General features: G+C 43.5%; 1 protein-coding gene across 1 annotated transcript in view; it reads left to right on the forward strand.

The window, feature by feature from the left end:
* Positions 1-22,147, forward strand: part of zgc:114181 (uncharacterized protein LOC619255 homolog) — a 44,621-nt gene that overhangs the window by 16,817 nt on the left and 5,657 nt on the right. Inside the window, exons 7-11 of the mRNA XM_039736871.1 lie at positions 2,419-2,503; positions 11,236-11,396; positions 15,517-15,681; positions 18,764-18,905; positions 19,726-19,873. Coding sequence (XP_039592805.1) covers positions 2,419-2,503; positions 11,236-11,396; positions 15,517-15,681; positions 18,764-18,905; positions 19,726-19,873 — 701 coding nt within the window. The remainder of the gene's footprint in view (positions 1-2,418; positions 2,504-11,235; positions 11,397-15,516; positions 15,682-18,763; positions 18,906-19,725; positions 19,874-22,147) is intronic.

Below are 22,147 nucleotides of genomic sequence, written 5' to 3' on the forward strand. Positions count from 1 at the left end.
CTCTCTCGCTCGCTCGCTCTCTCCTCTCTCTCGCTCGCTCACTCGCTCTCTCTCGCTCGCGCACTCACGCTCTCTCTCTCTCTAAACGCTTCCTATACAATCACAATGCGCGTCGTACACGGGGCAAATCAATTTTCCTGATTTTCTTTGTAAAAATTAGGGTGTGCATCTTACACAAGGGCGCGTGGTACACGAGTAAATACGGTAGTTAACCAGACATATTTCAAAAGAGCAAAGGAATAACAGTTTTTAGGGTTGAGTGAAATCCAATGAAGGACATCTAGTAAGTGCACGACACCATCTTCATATTCCAGATATGTTACACGTCTCACACTTTCTGTGAGTTTTGCCTAGAAACAGCATAGCAACCATCAACAAAAAACACTCAAAATGGCAGTGCCCATAAGAAAATCAAAATGGCGTTGCGGGCAATTGTCACTTATTTTAATCATCCATAACAAATTATCTGGTACAAAAATAAATGTGACCCTAAGATTTCTAAACATCTACAACAAACACCTGATCATGACTGCTCCAAACACATTATTTTGATAAAACAAAATGTTAAATAAACGAAATCCTTCATTAATTTGAGAGAATAATTTAGAGGTAGCAGTAGTTAGGTGTTTTGGTTTGTAGTGCATGTTGAAATATTGTGGAGTATGACCCAGACACAGAGAGGCAGACACGTTAAACTCACCCCACACACGTTTATTAACAAAGTCCATATTTACAAATGAGTGCTCAAACCCCAAAAGTCCCCAAAGTCCTGGCCACTCAGTCCAATGCCTTCACTCTCTTCAGGCCGCCTCCTTGCCTCTCCTCCAAGACCTTGTCTTCTCCTCCCGACTCCAGCCATCGTATGAAGGGAGGCAGCCCCTTTTATATGCACCCGGAAGTGCTCCTGGTGTCCTCCAGTGACCTCTCACCGACACGTTCCTGTGTGGCGGAAGCACCCTCTGTGTACCCGGAAGCACTCTGGGTGTCCCCGACCCTCTTCCCCCCCAGCACTTCCGGGTGTGGCGGAAGTGCTGAGGTCCAGGGCTTTCTAGGCACAGGGGCGCTCCCTGCCGGTGACCACGGGCCCCTACAGGGTAGAGCTTCAAAGCTCTGTACCCGTGGCCCCCAATGGGACCAGGGTGGTCGCCCCCACGTGGTCTGAGGTGGAGTTAAGCCCTCTTCCGATCCTCCTGGGCATCCCGGCACGGTCGCCACCTCAAGCATCTCCGACAATATATAAGCATTTATTTTAATTGTCATGAAGAAGAGCTGCTGAAATGGTTAAATAAATGTACTAGGAGGAAGGTTGATGTACATAATGCACACATTATAGCAGGAGACGAGATCAGCAGATGTCCTGTGAGTGGACAGTCGTCACATACACAAAGGCTTCAAGGGTAACACGAGCTGAACCTAAAGGATATGATAAGGACAAGAGTGTCATGGAATAGACTTTTACTTTAACAAGTCACTTGGGTATAAACCAATGAACCAATCAGAGTAAATGCATACATTAATCAGCACTGCTATTTAAATTCAGTTGTTGATATCATTCTGACCATTCTGTAACAGTCTGCTGTGATGGATGCTCCCTCTTTGGCATTTGCTGTAAAAGTGAATAAATGACGCAATAGACAAGCTTCCTCCTGCCTGATTATTGATTCAATGGGGTTTTATCAGACTTGTCCTAGTAGAAGATATGTTTCTTTCTTTAACTAATATGTCGATTTATGTCACATTAATGCCTGGGGAGATTTTGAATTAAAGACTCATCTCCTCCCACATTCAATGGTTGATAAGCCACAATGCTGCATTTCTGGGTGTGTAAAAATGCACAGGAGAACTGACCCTCTGCTCATTGTAAAACACATTTAGTTAATTTAAGTATAACACAAAGCCCCATAACTGCATTATCATAGAATAAACATGTCCAAGATGTAAACAGGTTACTAAGATGACATCACTGGTGATATAACCACCGTATCTCTACAGCTACAGTAATGCATTATAGTGCTTGTCCAGGCTGAAATTGAATTGAGCTACATTTTTGATAGAGTATAATAGTTATATAACCCCTTTTGCCAGATTCTTTCAAAAGCCAAAAAATGCCTTAATGCTCTAGGGAACAAGTACAGAATTTAAATACATTTTTGTTATGTGTCTGCTGCTGAAGGAAAACAATATATGAGGGACGTTCAAAACGTTTCTGCACTTCAGGCGGCAGGAGTAGTAATTGGGCATTAAAAAGTTGGTACGACGCTGGGAAAACTGCATCGCAAACGAAGGTGACTATGTAGAAAAGTGATGTCATTTGTTTTCGAAATTCTTAATAAATAGAGTTAAAAAAAGGTGCGGAAATGTTTTGAACGTCCCTTGTATCTTATTGGCGCTAACTTTGATTTCTGCTTTTGATTAAAGGTAAAGGGTCCAAAGCTAGATCTGCATTCTGGTGTCTACGGAGGAACAGTTATTGAACCCATGACTGACCTGATTGGGCTGCTAGGTACTGTATGCCTTTATGTTATCACGGATAGGATGTTAGCTGAACTGGGCCTTCAGTATGTTACTCTTTGACCTGATGATCAGTTGAGCCTTTAAGCAGATGTGGTTCCACTCCAGTGATGAGCTGCCCAAGTGCCCATCACTGTTATGTGCCAGCCAGGGTTCCTCCGCTGCCTTGTGATCTATCTTTTTTGTTCATGTTTGATCCCTTTCTTAATGTTATTATTGTTATGCTCATTATTTGTATTATTATATGTGTCTTACATTAGTTTTGTGTATTATTTGGTTTCTTTGTGCCCATGCTTGTTCTTTGTGTTTTGTGGGTTGTCTCCTAAGTCCATCTCTGTCGAGAGACTGCCCTCAAACCAGTAAACGCTGAGGGAACACACAGTTGCTGGTGGTACATTGTATGTACTTGATGGTGCTGAGTCCTCCTAGAGCAGGGGTCTCAAACATTTTTTTCCCCTGAGAGCTACTTTTACAAAATGAAAATGGCCGAGAGCTACTCCTGTTTTTTAACGTTTATTCTCATAGCTTATTTCAACCCAAACAAACTGAATACGCTTGCTTTGCCTGAACATTTACAAAATGTTGGTGCCCACAAGTCACATTTTGCATTAAAACATCACAAATATTGAGTGTACCTCTCACTATTGAATTAAAATATGAATGCTGTCAAAACAAAACAATGCAATTCCAAATCCACAGATATGACTTATTCATTTGTCATTTTGTCACATGTCACTCTGTCACTTCACAGGTCCAGTTGCATGTGTGATGTGTTTTTCAGTTAGTCAGATGACTGGCACTGAGGTGTATGGTGGAGTGGAGCCCCCCCCTTAGGTTCACTCTTCTGGAGTCATTGAAATGTTCGTCTGTCAGTCTTGTTCTGAACTTTGATTTCATGACATTCAGGTCAGACTCACAGAGGTATGGAGACCCAAACAAATCAGACATTTTCAGAGCTGCTTGGTGAAGATTCTTATAGATATCTGACTCTACTAAGCTCCAGAAATGCTGAGAATGCTGTTGAGACTTGAATTGCACATTATTTTGAAGGTTTATTAATATATAATATATAAAATCCAATGTCTGTCTGTCTGTACGTCTGTCCGCTTTCCACGAGAGAACTACTTAATGGATTTAGACCGGGTTCTTCGCTATAATTTGCTTGAACATTCCAGTTGATTTTGCGACTTCTCTCATTTTGTTATGTTTCAGAGTTCACTTGTGGTACCGATTTATTTGTGCGAATCCATGCAGCGGGCCAAGGAGAGGGGCCTTCCTCACTCACTCGCCATCTTCGGGGCATGGTCCTTAACTCCGCTTAGCTAACGAACGAGAGGACAATTGAATTCAACTTTGTTTGATATTTAAAATAAAGTGTTACTTAGGTCTTGATGAGTGTGAGTCTGAAGATTCTCTTAAGTGTATGCCACATTGAAAAGAGAGATTGCAATTCAAATTATGGATCGTGATTTTGTGTTAAAAGGATTGTGATATGATTTTTTGGAAAGATCGCCCACACCTAATTTGACTAATCAAGTTTTCAAATTTATGTAGGATTCATTAACCCTTTGGTGAGCTACTTGGAAAGGGGTTAGGAGCTACTGGTAGCCCACGAGCGACGTGTTGGAGACCCCTGCACTAGAGTATTGCTTTGCTTTGCCTTTGATGTTTTTTTTGCCTTCTCTCTGGATTTGTGCATTGGCTCTTGTCTGCCTCTGGGTTGCTTATTTGTTAAAGCAACTTAATTTCAAGCTCAACCTTTATAACACGCTGGTGGGGCCTCATCTGGAGTTCTGTGTGCAGTTTTGGTCTCCAGGCTACAAAAAGGACATAGCAGCACTGGAGAAGGTCCAGAGAAGAGCGACTAGGCTGATTCAGGGATACAGGGGATGAGTTATGAGGAAAGATTAAAAGAGCTGAGCCTTTACAGTTTAAACAAAAGGAGATTAAGAGGTGACCTGACTGAAGTGTTTAACATTATGAAGGGAATTAGTACAGTGGATCGAGACGGTGACATTAAAATGAGCTCATCAAGAACACGGGGACACAGTTGGAAACTTAAGGGGAAATTTCACGCACACATTAGGAAGTTTTTTTTTACACTGTAACAAAGGCGCTATATAGGCGCCTGACCCGACACAGATGGACACAGAGGCACGTATAAAAAACACAAAGACTTTCTTTATCTTCAGCTGTGGGACTACTTCCTTACTTCCTTAGCAATTATGTGTCTTGCTTGCCATGGTCTTAGTGAATTATACTGTATATATAGATAAATCACTGCACTGACCGAAATTACGTCCACAAACACATGTATCTGGGCTCCGACTGATGCTTACGAACGCTCTCGGCTGTTTGTTTAGAATCGCACAAGCGGATACACGTGACCGCATTCGGGTCGTAACGCAAGATGTTGGTCGTAAATCAAGTTGTTCACATGTCAGGCCAGTCGTATATCAAGGGTCAACTGTATTTTTAAAGTAGAAAAACTCACACTAGCCCAGTGGATAAAGGAAAGTAAAATGCAATGAAAATACACACTTGACATTGTAATAAGAAGAGACTTGAGGCGTGGCAAGGTTTGGGGCAGCCACCCGTTTAATGCGGTTTCCTGGCTGCAAAAGCAATTGATTCATGTAAGGCAAGTTTACACGACAGAGTCCAAAACAGAACTGCCTCCCAGAGCAAAGGCAGGAGGCTTTATAGGACGGTGGGCGGAAGTGATGTCGTCCTCTGTGCCGGAACCGGAAGTGATGTCATCCTCGGGGCCGGAAGTGATGTGTCCCACTTCGAGGTGGTGGCTCCTGGTGGGATTTCCTGGGAAAGACCTGTAGAGAACTCAGAAAGAGCGTTAGCGTACCCCGCCCCCCCTGGGCAGATGTATAATCAGTCCTCTCTAAGCCCTTCAGGTGCCTCCAATGAACACGTGTGTGACAACATGTTTAAATGCTGGTGGGTTACATTGAATGAAAGCCGTGAAAAAAATAGTATTTATCACTGCAATAAATACTGCAAGCCCCGTCCATTGGAAGGCTACCCCCTTTCTTCAGAATCTATTATATTTTTGTGGCAGTAGGGGGTGCTAGTGCTCCGTTGAACCCTCAGGGACAACGCCAGACAGCAGGTAAAAGTCCAAGACTCTTTTATTCTTTTACAAGACTGTACACCAAGCACCTCCCACACTACACTATTCATCAACCAGTACAGTACTCTAATCACTCCTCCTCGCCCAGACGCTTTGCTCCTCTCCCTCCCAGCACAGCTCAGTGTCTGGACTGGCTTCTAGTCCTTTTATAGCCCCTGACCCAGAGGCGTTCCTGTCCAGTCAGACCACAGTTCCTAATTCCTTCTGGGTCAGGGCAAACAGTCCTTTTCTTCACCCCGGGAGCACGTCGTTCCTTCTCGTCACGTGACCGTGACGTACTCCCGGGTCATAGGGCACAAAAGAGCCCATAAGCCCCCCCACAGCGACTCCTGGTGGCCCCCAAGGTATCCAGCAGGGCTGTGTATAAATACTACAAAGTCCATGAGGCCCTGCTGGACCTCCGGGCACGATCCTGCTGTCGGGAGAGCTCCTCCTGGCGGCCTGGGGGTGAGGACCGGCATGAGAAGCCGGCGGTCCTCCACAATGTTATAGAACTTTTAGTGTCCAGCCAGGTAGAGTCAAATGTTAAGACTAATATACACTGCGTTCCAAATTATTATGCAAATTATATTTTTATCTGATTTTGCTAAATAGTCGATGCAGGTGGCAGTCAGCATAATTTTTGAGTCATCAACCATTAGGGCATAATTTGAATGTTACTGAACAAACTTCCTAATGATAACGGTATGATTTTCAAAAATAAAAATCTTAAAAGGCACTGTTCCAAATTATTACGCACAACATGTTTCAAAACATTTTATAGGTTGTAAAGAACTGAAAATGGTCATTTGTTGAATTTGCAGCATTAGGAGGTCATATTTACTGAAATCGAAAGCTATTTCAATCAAAAACATCTTAACAGGTCAAGTTCCATATTAACATAGGACCCCTTATTTGACAGCAGATTCACAATTCTTGCATCCATTGAACTTGAGTGAGTTTTTGGAGCGTTTCTGCTTGAATTTCTTTGCAGGATGTCAGAATAGCCTCCCAGAGCTGCTGTTTGGATGCTTGAGGATGCTCCAAAGGTTCTCAATAGGATTGAGGTCAGGGGAGGATGGGGGCCACACCATGAGTTTCTCGCCTTTTATGCCGATAGCAGCCAATGATGCAGAGGTATTCCTTGCAGCATGAGATGGTGCATTGTCATGCATGAAGATGATTTTGTTAAGGAAAGCACGGTTCTTCTTCTTGTACCACGGAAGAAAGTGGTTAGTCAGAAACTCCACCTACTTTTCAGAGGTCAGTTTCACACTTTCAGAGACCCTAAAGGGGCCGACCAGCTCTCTCCCCATGATTCCGGCCCAAAACATGACTCTGCTGACGTGGCAGCCTTGTTGGAACATCCACCAACCATCCACGACTCCATCCATCTGGACCATCCAGGGTTGCACGGCACTATTCGGTAAACATGACTGTTTGAAAATTAGTCTTCATGTAGTTCTGGGCCCACTGTAGCGGTTTCTGCTTGTGAGCATTGTTTAGGGTTGGCCGAATAGAAAGTTTATGCATAACTGCAGTCCACGGGAGTATCCTGCTCCTTGATGTTTGTGGGACTCCAGAGGCACCAGCAGCTTCAAATACCTGTTTGCTGCTTTGTAATGGCATTTTAGCAACTGCTCTCTTAATCCAATGTATTTGTCTGGCAGAAACCTTCCTCATTTTGCCTTTATCTCCACGAACCCATGTGTGCTCTGAGTCAGCCACAATCTTTTAACAGTATGATGATCACACTTAAGTTTTCGTGAAATATCCTTGTGCAAGGCATTCAACTCTTTCACGCTTTTCGGCAGCAGAGAGATCCTTTTTCTTTCCCATATTGCTTGAAAATGTGGAGCATCCTCCTTAAATAGTTTATCCTTTAATTGGGCTCACCTGGCCAACTAATTATCACCAGGTGTCCAAGATTGATTTCAGTGATTAAAAGAGCCCTGACACACAATGTCATCCATGAGTTTCATTGAAAAACAAACTATTTAATCTTTATGACACTTAAATACAATTTGCATAGTGATTTGGAACGTGTTGTACAAGAATCCTTTTCAATTGGGTGGAGTTTCCAAATTTATTTTGTCATATAACTTTTTTTGTACTTCCTGTGTGTGTTTGTGGGGACAGTAGTTGTTATTTGTTATAATGTCTCTTCTATCTGTTGTGACGGACAGCCGGGTCCCATGACCGGCCGGGACGCCTCTGCTGTATACGTCCCGGGGGAGCCATCATGGACATTGCAGTACCTTCCCCGGGGCGCTTGGGGGCAGCCTCCCTGGCCGTGGATCCCTCCTCAATCTTCCCCGTGGCTCCATGGGACATGGAGTCCACCACAGCAGCTCGGTGGGTGCTGCGGACAACCAGCCACCACGCTGGACGGTTTATCAGCCCCACCCGGAGGTGCAATTAAGACCAGCTGGTCAGGCACCTGGAACACTTCCAGGTGGGGTATAAAAGGGCCTGCCTCCCTGCAATCAGGGACAGAATCGGGAGGAAGAGGACGAGGTTGCCTGGGAGGAGTGGTGGAGCAGGAAAGTGTGGTTTTTGTGTGTTTTGTGCTTGGGACTGTGTTGGGCCGGTGGGACACGGGGAAGACGTGTGCCCACGGCTGAAGAAAGAAAATAAAAAGCCCTTTGAGCGTGAACACGTGCCTCTGCGTAGTCTGTGCCGGGTTGGGTGCTATATAGCGCCTTTATCACACTGTCTATGTAAAAAAATGCCTCCAGCCTGTTAGAACTCCATATTCACCGATTACAGCGGCACATCAAACGTTGTGCAAACTGCCATGAAAGACTCTGCTCAAGTGACAAACGCACGGAGTGCCTTAATCTGCAACTAGCAAATCGTGCCTGCGAACATTTCGCAAGAATAAAAGAGTTAATGAAATGATGATGAGGGAGAGAATAACATCACATGTTACAGTAAGAAAGATTATTTTAATAAGTAGTGACTTGTGAGAGGACTCAGTATTAGAATAGTCCAGGGGTGGGCAAAGTCATTCCTGGAGGGCCGCAGTGGCTGCGGGTTTTCTGTTCCAACCCAGTTGCTTAAGTAGAAAACAATCCTTGCCAATAATTACATTTCATGGCTTGTTGGCGCTTTAACTCTGCTATGTCAAGTCATTCTCATATCCTAGATTTTTTTTTTCCATTCTAAGGATATCATACAAATACTCTGAAGTGTAAAACGGATGGATAATTCTCAACCCTTCACTTTTTTCTCTTCTCTTTCCTTCCAAGTATTTACTTAAACCGAATAGCGCACGGTAAATACACACAGGTGTAAAGGGGAGCAAGCAGAATGGCTAACTGCTGGTTTCTTTTGTCATTTGCATCTTATTGTTAATAAGGAGCAATTAAACTGAGAATGCAACTCTTTAAGACTTAAATAAGCAATAAGTGTTCAAAATCTTAATGAGGGAGACAACTAAAATGAAGCAGAAGTGTTTCTAGAGCAATAAGTGCTTCTTATTAAGCAATTGGGTTGGAACAAAAACCTGCAGCCACTGCGGCCCTCCAGGAATGACTTTGCCCACCCCTGTGATAGTCACATGATTAGTATGGGATGTTATTATAGTCACTTACAACAGCGTGAATATTTACAGTACAAAGTGTAACATGAACAGGGCAACAGTAGGGTGTCCATATGGGTTCGGGCATAAAGGAAGGACACCGACAGTCAAAAAGGAGGACAAAAATTACCACATATATTTTCCAACTCCAATCAACCTCTAACCGCAGTCCTTTAGAAATAGAATATAAAACAGTGTTGCCGCTACTTGATGGTACAATTATTGATAACGTGATAACGTAACGTAATGTCACGCGGTGACGCGGATGAATGGAGAATGGCCAAAGGCTGCTCATTCTCGGTATATATCATATGTAATTAGTCAAAAACGGTCAACTCTGTTCGTGATTCTGTGAAAGGAGGACATTTAAATGAATTTTTGGAACGCCTGGAGGACAGAGGAAACCAAGTTAAAAAAGAGAGGACGTCTGGTCACCCTAGTCAACAGATCAGATTAGATAAGAAGGAAAATGCAGGGCATATGTAAGTCAGTATGTGTGAAGTGTGGCCGTCAGGTTATGTAGTATACTGACGTCTATAATAATTGTCGGGAAATGCAATTTATTGCATAAACGTTACTGTCAGCGAAAATATTCTCCTGTGTGTAACCTGCAAGTACCTATACGTTTAACGAGGGTTTCGATGTAAATATAGTGTACAACTGGCCTTGGGTAAAAACAGGACCTAGCAAATAATCTCCGATGTTATTAAACGTTTGTCATTGTGACTCGATCATAGTCGTACAATATGCGGACAGGGAACTGACTACACCGTAATATAAAAGGAATATCTTGTTCTGAGTTGTCAGTGTTACGGATTCCCTGATGTTTTTCCGTCGTAATGTTTCTTGTTGTCTGGCAGTTTGCCGCTGCTCTTCAGAAAGGTGTGTGTAATTTGTTTTCTCGTTCACTGTCTCGGTGCAAGATTTGCTGCCCGTGATCTTCGGATAATGTCGCTCTGTGGTTTGTCATGCGTTGTCTTTGTTGTTGCCTGTGCTGGTTTGTCTGCCGTGATGTCGATGTTTCTGCTTTTGTGCGTTTGGTGTGAGTATGTAGGCCAGCGAGACACAGCTAGTCTGTATGTGCCTCTTCATTTTATTGGGAGGCTTATGTCAAAATAAAGGAAGAAGGAGATGTAAAATGGTGGTGTCATAATGCAGCTTCGGTGAATACCAAAGTATGCACCAAATAAACAGTCAAATACCACATTCAATAACTGGTCACAATGAAGAATTGAAGACTTGAAGATAAGCCTAAGACCAAAACTCTGCCAGGAACGCGGATTCCTGTCTGTTGTTGCGGAGAGATGTAGTAGTTGTGATAACCGTTGTTTATATTGAACTCAGATGGACACAAACGAAATAATACAAGGATATTATGAAAGGAAAGACAGGGAGACAGACGTCTGTTACTTTTTAGCCAAAGATTGTGGATATCTCCACCACTGCTCCTTTAAACTGTGCTTAGGTACCTAACTAATGATTAGTCGTTATCTGTTACATTTAGTATCTATAAATCTCTGTAAACACGCTGGTGTTTGAGTCTTAAATAGTAAATAAATAAAAGTAAGTTCATTATTAGGAAAAACTAGTCACTAATGACGAAAATAGTTAGGATTAGAGTCGGCCACCCCTGCCCTAGAGACATTTGTATGTGGAAATCCCAGGAGATCAGCAGTTACATAAATGCTCATTTGGCACTCACAACGATACCACGGTCAAAATCACTGAGATCACGTCTTCTTTTCCATATTCTAGTGTTTGATGTGAACATTAACTGAGGATCCTGGACTGTATATGGTTGAGAGTATAAAACTGTTTAATGATTTATACGTTCTCTGTTACAGGTTTGTATCATTAAGTCTATGTAAACACTCTGAGCCACTCTTCAGTGAATTCCCATATAAATGAACTCAAATGAACTAAAACAAACACACCATATTTGTTTGACTATAAATGACTGACAAAACATGTTAACTACAGAACAGAGATAAACACAGAAGAAATGTTTTATTCACAGACACCCTCATTGATGCAAGAGGCCGCATTCTGATTCCTGGCATTAATGAAGCAGTGGCACCACTCACTGAGGAGGAAAGGAAGATGTATGAGGAAACCGAGTTTGACCTCCAGAAGTACAAAAATAACACAGGCGTTGAACGCCTTATGTATGACACTAAGGTAGGTTGTTGAAACATTTCACAGAGGTGGCATAAATCCAGAGCAGCGACTATAGATTCGGCTCTGTACACTGACACTGCTGACTCTATGCTACAATATGGTATCTCAGTATACTGTATTTTAGGTTTTTTTTCCCACGTTTATTTACACTATAAACACTTTCTATTTTAATTAATCAGAAAACAACTTTGAAAGTATTACATTGTGTAAGTAGGCATCCATTTGTCCATTTTTGTAAACTTGCTTATCCAGAGCAGGGTGTGCCCACCAAAGGGCGCTCCAGCTCCCCAAACACCTGACACACACACACAGGCTTAGACACAAGTATAAAAGTACAAAGAGATTTTATTGTGGGAAGCTCTTCTCAGGCAAGCATTTCCCACGCCACAATCACAATACAGCAGTGCTTGCTCTCTGTCTCCTCTCTTTCTCTTTCCATCACTGCTTCCACTCCTCCACGCAAGTGTTGTCCTCCTTCCTCCTGAGTCTGGCTCTCTGACCAGTGGCAGGCAGCTCCTTTTATGTGAAACCCGGGAGTATTTCCGGTGTCCCATAATTGTGGCCGGGAAGCACTTCCAGGTTAGGCTGGAGCCTGACAAGGTACTCCCCATAGCACCAAAGGGTGCCACCCATTGGAATGCAAATGGGATGAATCCATAATGACTTGTGGGAAACCATGGTGCCACCGCAACCCAGAGGGGCTGTCATTTAGCAGTCTGGGCAGATAATGTCCTGTGTATGCTATCTCCTCTGGTCTTTCCTGGCTGAGGGCATCCTGGATGGGCCAGGCTCCCAGCCGTCCCTCACAAAGGTCAGCTGGAGCCTATCCCATCAAAGATGGAGCGCAAGGTAGGAATAATCCCTATACAGGGTGCCAGTCCAGAACACACACACAGACAAACACACACACAAGGGTCACTTTAACAACGTCAGTCCACCTCACCTGCATGTCTTTGCACTGTGGGAGATTTCTTCTATTATGACACAGATAAATGGGCTCTGGCACAAGCAGTTGTATTTTAAAATCACGTAATAATATATATTAATAATTCTTTACATTTATATAGTGCTTTTCTCACTACTCAAAGCGCTTCAGTGAGTAGGGAGCCACTTCAACCACTACTTATGTGTAGCATCCATCCAGATGATGTGACGGCAGCCATTTTGTCCCAGTGCGTTCTCCACACATATGCTGTCAGGACATCGGGATACACCCTGCTCTTTATGAAGGATGCCCAGGGATCTTTTATGACCACAGAGAATCAGGACCTCGGTTTTATGTCTCATCTGAGGCCTGGCACCGTTTTTACAGGACAGTGTCACCATCACTGCACTGGGGCATTGGGATTCATATTCAGATCACAGGGTAAGCGCTCCCTGCTGGCCACACCAACACCTCTTCTAGCAGCAAGCCAAGCTTTTCCTAGATGACCTGCCGTCCAACTACTGGCCGGGCCTGACCAGGGTTGGCTTCAGGTGGGTGACCTCTTCTGAAGTGCTGGTGGTATGGCTGCTGTGAACTACTAGTTACAGTAAGTGGCGACGGTGTTTTCTACTAATTCCTCTGTTGGTTGTTGGAGCTCATATTATGAACAATGTCTTAAAGACAAATGGATATTCAGCACAAATCGAGGATCAAATTATTGAAAAGCACCAATGAGAGGAAGGAAAATGTCCAAGACATTGAAAACTACTAGAGCTCAGTGTATCACCAACCACTGACTTTAAAATTTTGCTTTGTGTTCCTTTTGTAACGTTTTGAACAGTAGAGTAATGATTTATTATTTTATTTACTTCCTTTTAACCACAAGGACAGAGTGCAGACAATTGAAAGAATGTGCATTTCCTTGGTTTGTCAAACGTCTTTCAGAGAACAGATTGAAGATAAGTAGATCTGTCATGATGAAGGTGTCATTACCCTCAGAGACAGGCATTCAATAGACGTCCAGTCCAGGATCCTCCCATGAACACCTTCATCAGACTGGCAGAACTGGTTCTTACCCACAATGCTTTCTCTTTTAATTGTTTTTTTTTTTTAATTTCCCCAAGGAAATGTATAAAGCTGATACAAAAGGAAGTCTGAAACGTGTGTACATAAATGTCAGAATTTATAAAAGAAAACTTAACAGGGGAGCTGGTATATATTTAGAGCAACTTTAACCCATTGTGGGGAACAACCGGGACAAAGACAGGTAGACATGTTCTAAAGTCACCACACACGTTTATTTACAATTATATACAGGGTGAGGCAGAAAGGACGGACGTCTTTGAAATGGCTAGAACTCACCACTAAGTGGAGTGACAGATGTGCGGTAGGTGGCGTTAGGTTTGCGAAGTCTTAGCATTTTTTAATTTTCTTTTTAGTTGAAGCCGTGGACGATAGAACACCGCATTTTTTACGTACGACTGTTTTGTCAAGAACAACCAATCTATTACCGCAGTTCAGCGTGAGTTTCGTTGCCATATTAATATCCACAGAAATAAAGCTGTTCCCGCTTGTAACACAATCCTACGTTGGGTTAAAGCACTTCGTACACGAGGTACACTAATGAACAAAAGACCGCCGGGGCTACAGCACGCACGTACCCTGAAAATGTGGAAAGCGTACGACTAGCCCTGCTGCGCAGTCCAAGTCGATCTGCTCGGAAGCGTTCTTCTGAACTTGGCCTCAGTAATCATTCGGTAAGGCGTATTTTGCATTTAGACCTGCATTTTCATCCCTACAAATTGTCAAATGCTATTTCAATATGAACTCAAATCCTTCAATAAATTTCTTTGTAAGAAAAAATTAACAATTTTGTGATTTTGTAAAAAACGTCCGTCCTTTCTGCCTCACCCTGTACAACTATGAATATGCATGGTGCTGTAGCACCAATCACCCCAACGTCCAGGTCTCTTTTCACAATGCCTTTCTTCTCTTCTGGTCCACCTCCACTTCTCTCCTCCGAGCTCCATCCTCTTCCACCCGACTCCAGGCATCGAATGGAGGGAGGCGGCCCCTTTTATAATCACAAGGATGTGCTCCAGGCGCCTCCCGACAATCTTCCACCGGTACTCCCCAGTGTAGCGGAAGTACCGGCTGCACACCCGGAAGCACTCCGGGTGTCCCTAATCCTCTTCACCCTGGCACTTCCGGGTGTGGCAGAAGTGCTGAGGTCCAGGGCTCCGTAGGCATTGGGGCACCCCTGGCTGTGACCACGGGCCCCTACAGGGCTGAGCTTCAAAGCTCTGTACCTGTGGTCCCCAAAGCCACCAGGGCGGTTGCCCCCTCATGGGCTGGAGTCGGGTGGAAGAGGACGGAGCTTGGAGGAGAGGAGTGGAGGCGGACCAGAAGAGAAGAAAGGCATTGTGAAAAGGGGTGATTGGTGCTGCGGCACTGGGTTTATGTATATTCACAGTTGTATATAATTGTAAATAAACGTGTGTGGTGACTTTAGAACATGTCTACCAGTCTGTGTCCGGGCTGTTCCCTGCACCATGTATACACAACATTTCAGAGAATATGGAAAGTGATGACACCCTTGTTAAAGTACGGAAATGCAGGAAAACCAGCTAAATGACGACTTGTTATGCAGTCGAGGTAGTTAAGGCCCCTGTTGGTTAACGGAGCTCCTATTATGAACAATGTCTTAAAGACAAACGAACATCCATCCATCCATCCATTTTCCAACCCACTGAATCCGAACACAGGGTCACGGGGGTCTGCTGGAGCCAATCCCAGGATAAAATTATTGAAAAACACCAATGAGAAGAAGGACAATGTGCAAGACATTGAAAACTGCTGGAGCGTTGTGTGTCACAAAACACTGGCATTTAATGTTTGGAACATTAGAATCACGATCCACTATTTTATTTGCTTCCTTCCTAAACCTAACCACAAGAAAAAGGTGAAGATAGTTGAAAAAATTCATATCTGTCAAACTTCTGTCACAGAATGGACTGGAATTACGTATGTCTGGGAAATATGCAGGGTCAATCACAAAAGCATTATCAACCTATCATAAGTTCCTCTGTTTCAGTTGCATTTCTAGCAGTTCTTTAGAGGGGCCCGTTTTTTATTTGTCACTTTCTGATTTGAGGAGAAAACCTTTCTCTAATTGTGTGTGTTTTTAATGAACAGGTTGATATTCTTTCCCATCGCTGGCGATACCCCACCCTAAGTATCCATGGAATAGAAGGCGCATTTTCTGCTTCTGGCACCAAGACTGTTATACCAGCAAAAGTGGTTGCAAAATTTTCAATTCGTCAGGTGCCTAATATGGATCCAAAAATAGTGGAGACACAGGTAAAGACATTTAGCAAATTAATCATGTAAAGTCAAATGGATTTTATTATCATATCATCTATATGTGTACCAAATAGTATTCCCCAAGACCATGGTGCAACATAAGCCAGAGCAACAATGTTACATTCTTCTTCTCCTTTCAGCTGCTCCCATTAGGGGCTGCCACAGCGGATCATCTTCTTCCATATCTTTCTGTCCTCTGCATCTTGTTCCTTAACACCCATCACCTGCATGTCCTCTCTCACCACATCCAAAAACCTTCTCTTAGGCCTTCCTCTTCTCCTCTCGTCCTTTAGCTCTATCCTTAGCACCCTTCACCCAATATACCCATCATCTCTCCTCTGCACATGTCCAAACCAACGCAATCTCGCCTCTCTGACTTTGTCTCCCGACCGTCCAACTTGAACTGACCATCTAATGTCCTCATTCCTAATCCTGTCCATCCTCATCACACCCAATGCAAATCTTAGCATCTTTAACTCTGCCACCTCCAGCTCTGTCTCCTGCTTTCTGGTCAGTGCCACCGTCTCCAGCCCATATAACATAGTGGTCTCCCTACCATCTTGTAGACCTTCCCTTTCACTCTTGTTGATACCCGTCTGTCACAAATCACTCCTGACACTCTTCTCCACCCTGCCTGCACTATCTTCTTCACCTCTCTTTCTCAATCCCTGTTACTCTGTACTGTTGATCCCAAGTATTTAAACTCATCCACCTTCGCCAACTCTACTCCCTCATCCTCACCATTCCACTGACCTTCCTCTTATTCACACACATGTATTCTGTCTTGTTCCTACTGACCTTCATTCTTCTCCTATCTAGAGCATATCTCCACCTCTCCAGGGTCTCCTCAACATGCTCCCTACTATCACTACAGATCACAATGTCAACAGCAAACACCATAGTCCACGGGGCCTCCTGTCTAATCTTGTCTGTCAACCTGTCTATCACTATTGCAAATAAGAAAGCGCTCAGAGCCCATCCCTGATGTAATCCCACCTCCGTCACTCCTACCACAGACCTCACCACGGTCACACTTCCCTCGTACATATCCTGTACAACTCTTACGTACTTTTCTGCCACTCCCAACTTCCTCATACAATACCACAGCTCCTCTCGAGGCACCCTGTCATATGCTTTCTGCAGGTCCACAAAGTTACATACATAAACTAAATCAGTGGTCCTCAATCCCGGTCCTCGAGGGCCGCAGTGACTACGGGCTTTAATTCCAGCCAGTGTCTTAATTAGAACTCAGTCCTTGCTGATAATGATAGTTGGTGTTTAATTCTATGTCTTGTTGGTGCTTTCATTCATCAAAGCCAAATGTGAGTTACTCTGTAGATAAGTGGTCCTCAATTACAGTCCTGGAGGTCTGCTATGGCTGCAGGTTTTCACTTTAACCAGTTTCTTAATTAGAACCCATTTATTTACTACTAAAGCAATACGTTTTTTGGGCTTTATCTTAGTTCTCTTGCCTGTTACCAATACTGTTACCCTTAATTGTCTATTTTAGATTTTAGCAGCTGCATTTAAGTTTTAATTGTTGCCTGTTTTCTTAACCAGACATTAGTTAATAATGAGATGCAGATAACCAATAAACCAGCAGCTCTCCAGCTAACGTGCTTACCATAAAGTATCTGTGATAAAAAGCGTTTAGAAATGAATGAGAGGGGAACTGGAAGAACCATTAAGTTTAAATCTATTCTGGTCCACAAAACACATGGATAATGTTCTCACAGAAGAAAACTCTACAGTGCAATTAAAAGTTTTCTTGGATAAATGCAAGCATTAACAAGCCATATAGTTAAATACCAAGTTTCATTATCCGCATGGACTGTCTTCTAATTGGGAAACTAATTGGAATAAAAACCTGCAGCCACTGTGGCCCTCCAGGACCGTGATTGAGGACCCCTGAGCTAAATAATGTACTATATTATGTCCGAATGACAAGACTAAGAAGCCAGAAGAAACGCTGGGGTGTCAATTGGGCAACCCGATTTAATGATTGGAGCAAAACACAAAAACCCAAAAGACAGACTTTTCTTAGCCTATTTAAAGATACTCCATTGGGAGCTTGGCCTCTGCTGGTGTCCTGGTTCCAAATGAATGCCTCCTTCCAGGGACTGTCCATTTTTGTAGCATCCCGGGTGAAACAGGCAAGCCTTCTGCAGGCGTTGTGGATGGGGCTAGCTGATACCCTCCTGGAACTGCGCTGCTTCGACCCACGTTTCATCCCACACACCACTGAATTAGGAGCCCCTTTTCTTGTCAAATTCATTAAAGGGGTGACCCTCTTGGAGAATGAACCAGCGATAAAACCTTGCCAAATGTAAGAAAGCCTGGATTTGCCTCTTGGTTTTTGGATGGGGCCAGTTAAGTATGGCATTAACTATAGTACATTGGGGACATACAGTGTCTCTACCCAGAAATTAGCCCCAATATTTCACCTTAGATAAAGCAAAGAAACATTTTTTTGCATTAATTCTTAGGCCGGCTTTACTAAGTGTTAATAACATCCCACATATCTCTGCTTCAGCGATTTGGGTCTGTTGTTGCCCCACCTGGAGTTTTTCCTCTGCATAAATTCTGCTACGTCTTGTGCCACATTCATGGTTTGAATTTTCCCTCAGAAATCCTGCCGACTATGCCACTGTAAAGGTGAAAAGACCATAAAATAAAGGGTCTGAGGCACCTGGAGACAAACCCTGTATATTAAAGTTACACAAAAGCAATGCGTAGTAATGCGCTAAACTGAGACATCCTTGAAATCAGTCAAATCAGTCAGTCTGTCCAAGATTCAGTTGTTTCCTCTTATGATGGATTCTGAGAGGAAGAGACTGGTACAGGTGGTCTGACCCTGGAAGTGATGTCACAGTGGGAGAGGTGTCAATCTTCGTTTCTGCAGGAGTTGAAGGAGAAGAGAGAATGTTATTACACAGTGCCCCCTCATATATAGACGGTAAATTGCACTCACAAAATCATTTATGCTGTTCCCCATATTTTAAAGTTTTCCAGACTTTCAATAGTACATCCATCAGGCAGATCTCATATAAAATGTTAATATACTTTTTTGCTTTTTTAGGTGACTGACTATTTGAATTCTATGTTTGCTCTGCGGAAGAGCCCAAACACACTCAAAATCAGCATGGTGATTGGAGCCAAGCCGTGGCTTGCTGATGTCAAGGATCCAATCTACGTGGCCGCAGAAAGAGCCATTCAGAGGGGTAAGGTTTTTAGTGATTATAGGTTATAACGCTCCCAATCACCTCAAAACCCACACCGTATCAGGAAACTGGTAGGACAAAACTTGACGTTGCTTTCAGAAAGCTGTTTACAGGATGTTTCAATCACATATCCATCATCAACTGCCCCTGCTGTGCTGGACTGTTTTGGACTTTGTTGTTAGTGTTTAATGTTTGCTGTTTGTGTTGTGATTTATTATCACTGTCGGGGAGCTGAGGACGGCCTTCATGTATGTGACTTTGGTTATCTTGTGTGTTCTTTTTTCGTTATGTGATTATTATGTTTCATTGTTAATAATCTATTCTTTGTGCCACTAATAGTGTCTCTGTGTGTGAGTGTGTGTGTATGTCGGGTCAAGGCTGGGTATGTTCCGGGAGTCCTCACAATAAAGTAAACAAATCCCCGTCTTTGGATGCTGTGAATCTCAGCGTCACCTCAACCTCAACCACTACATCCATTCACTTGCCCTTACCACAGCCAACTCCTCATCTGCAGCTGACTTCACAGAGGAGAACCACATTCCTCACCAGGTACTCAGAGCTGCAACAGTAGTCACTTGCAAATATGTCACCAACAATACTCTTGTATTTGGTCCCTCTGGTAAATTCAATATTAAACACCGGGCCTCTTGACAGACTAAAAATCTCATTTACTGCATTCTGTCGGCTGCGACTTATACTACTGTGAATCCACATAATTGATAAACGGTGTAAAAGTGTGAAAAATTGAATTAGAACAATGAAAGGGTGTGATAAACCTGAAATATCACAATGTCTTTCTTCTCTTGGCTTTTGTTTCTAGTGTTTGGCTTAAAACCTGACCGAATCCGTGAAGGTGGTTCTATCCCAGTGGCAAGGACCCTCCAGGATGTCACAGGCAAGAAAATCATAATGCTCCCAATTGGAGGATATGACGATGGCCTTCACTCACAAAATGAAAAGATGAACCGGTAAGATTTCAACAACAACAATGACATTTATTTCTATAGCACATTGTCATACAAATGATGGAGTTCAACGTGCTTTACAGGATGAAAAAAGAAAACATATAAAAATAAAATTAGGCAATACTAAGTAACAAAGAATAAAGTAAGGTCCGATGGCCAGGAAGTACAAAGAATAAAGTAAGGTCCGATGGCCAGGAAGTACAGAGTGTAACAGTAGGGGGCGCTATCGCTCCCTTGAACCCTCAGGTACCACGCCAAACACCAGGTAAAAGTGCTACAATAAATCTTTTTATTATAATGATGTGCACTAAGCACCCTCCACTCCACACTACTCATTAAACAATCACAAGTACTCAATAAACCAATCCTCCATCTCCCAGACGCGTTGCCCTCCTACCACCCAGCTCAGCTCGTCGTCTGGGAGCTCCCTTAGTCCTTTTATATTCCCCGACCCGGAAGTGTTCCCAATCCAACAGTCCACAAGTCCTTATTCCTTCCGGGTCAGGGTAAACAATGCTTTTCCTCACTCCGGAAGCCTGTCGCTCTTCCTGTGACGAACTTCCGGGTCATAGTGCGCAAGCGAGTCCACTGGCCTCCCGACAGCGACTCCCAGTGGCCCCCAAGGTATCCAGCCGGGCTGTGCATAAACACTACATAGTCCATGAGGCCCGTACATGCTCTTGGGAGATCTCCTCCTGGCGGCCTGGGGGTGAGGGCCGGAATATGAAACTGGCCATCCATTACAAGAGAAAAACACAAAAAAACTCCAGAGGGCTGGAGAAAAAAAAAATCTGCAGGGGTTCCAAAGCCATAAGACCACCCAGCCAGCCCCCACTGAGCATTCTACCAAACATCAATGATCTCAATCAGTCCTCACGGTTTTCAGGCTTCATGTGTAAGAATTTGATGATGATGGTCATGTGGACCTCTGGCCTTCAATCCATCAATGTAGGGACTGCATGGTGCCCTGATCAGGTGGTGGTGGCACAGATTGGCACTGCAGAAAATCGGAAAAAGAACAGAAGAGAAAGTTGGGGTTAGTACGGATTGTGGAGCCTTGATAAAAATGATAATTCAATGCATATACAGAATATCAAGATTAAATTAAAATGAAGCTACGAGAAAGCCATGTTAATATAACAGGTTTTTATCAGTTTTTTAAAGTGCTCCGCCGTATTAGCCTGGCAAATTCCTATTGGCAGGTGTGACAGATAGGGGGTGCTGTCATCCCCTTGAGCCCTCAGATCAGACACCAGATGAAAGTCCCAAATATTGACTTTTTATTATAAATAAGTGCACAAAGCAGCCTCCACTCCACAATACTCAATAATCCAGTAACAATCCTCCACTCCCAGACGCGTTGTTCCCTTCCTCCCAACTCGGCTCGCCCGTCTGGGATCTCCCACAGTCCTTTATAGTCCTTGACCTGGAAGTGCTTCTGATCCCTCAGTCCATGTGATTATCCAGCACTTCTGGTTCAGGTGAAAACTCTTTTTCTTCAACCCGGAAGTACGTTGTTTCTTCTGTCCCCGTGACTGTGACGCACTTCCGGGAAGTCTCTGGGCCTCCCTGCAGCGTCCCCTGGTGGCCTTGACGTTATCCAGCAGGGCTGTGCAAATAAAACTCCACATACCATGATGCCCTGCTGGAATGCGGGGCATCTCCACCTCGCAGGGAGGGCTCCATCTGGCGGCTTGGGGGTATTGGCCGGGATGGACTGTCGGCCATATATCACACAGGCTATTCCAGATTTTAGCTGCATGACTTTAGCAGGCCGGCTCACCACTTCTTTAAAGTTTAACTCTCGGAATTCTAAGCAGACCCTCATTTGAAGATCTGAGTGTGAGGTGAAAGGCATTCTGAAATATAGGATGGAGCGAGATTATTTAAGGCTTTGTAAACCATAAGCAGTGTTTTAAAGACAAGGAGCTTTTAAACAAGGCGTGACATTGGAGTATGTTCTAAATCATAAAAGAGAGATCTGTAGATGGACTATGTGTGAGTGTATGATTTACACCAACATGCACAGAAAAGAGACAGACGCCACTCTGAATGTTGTCAAAAGTTAAAACTGTGACTTTTAGACATGTGACAATACACTTACCCCACAATATGATTCACATTGCGATTCAGGCTTCATGGTGCAATATTCCCATGATGATAAACTATATTTACTGTTGCTTCTTATTAGACATTCATTAATTGATACATTGCAATGTAATTAAAATCCGAAGGGAAGAAGAGAAATTAGCAAGAAAAAAACGGTAATGAACAGTG

This window comes from Polypterus senegalus, chromosome 15 (genome assembly GCF_016835505.1).
Source record: "Polypterus senegalus isolate Bchr_013 chromosome 15, ASM1683550v1, whole genome shotgun sequence".
Taxonomy (NCBI): domain Eukaryota; kingdom Metazoa; phylum Chordata; class Cladistia; order Polypteriformes; family Polypteridae; genus Polypterus; species Polypterus senegalus.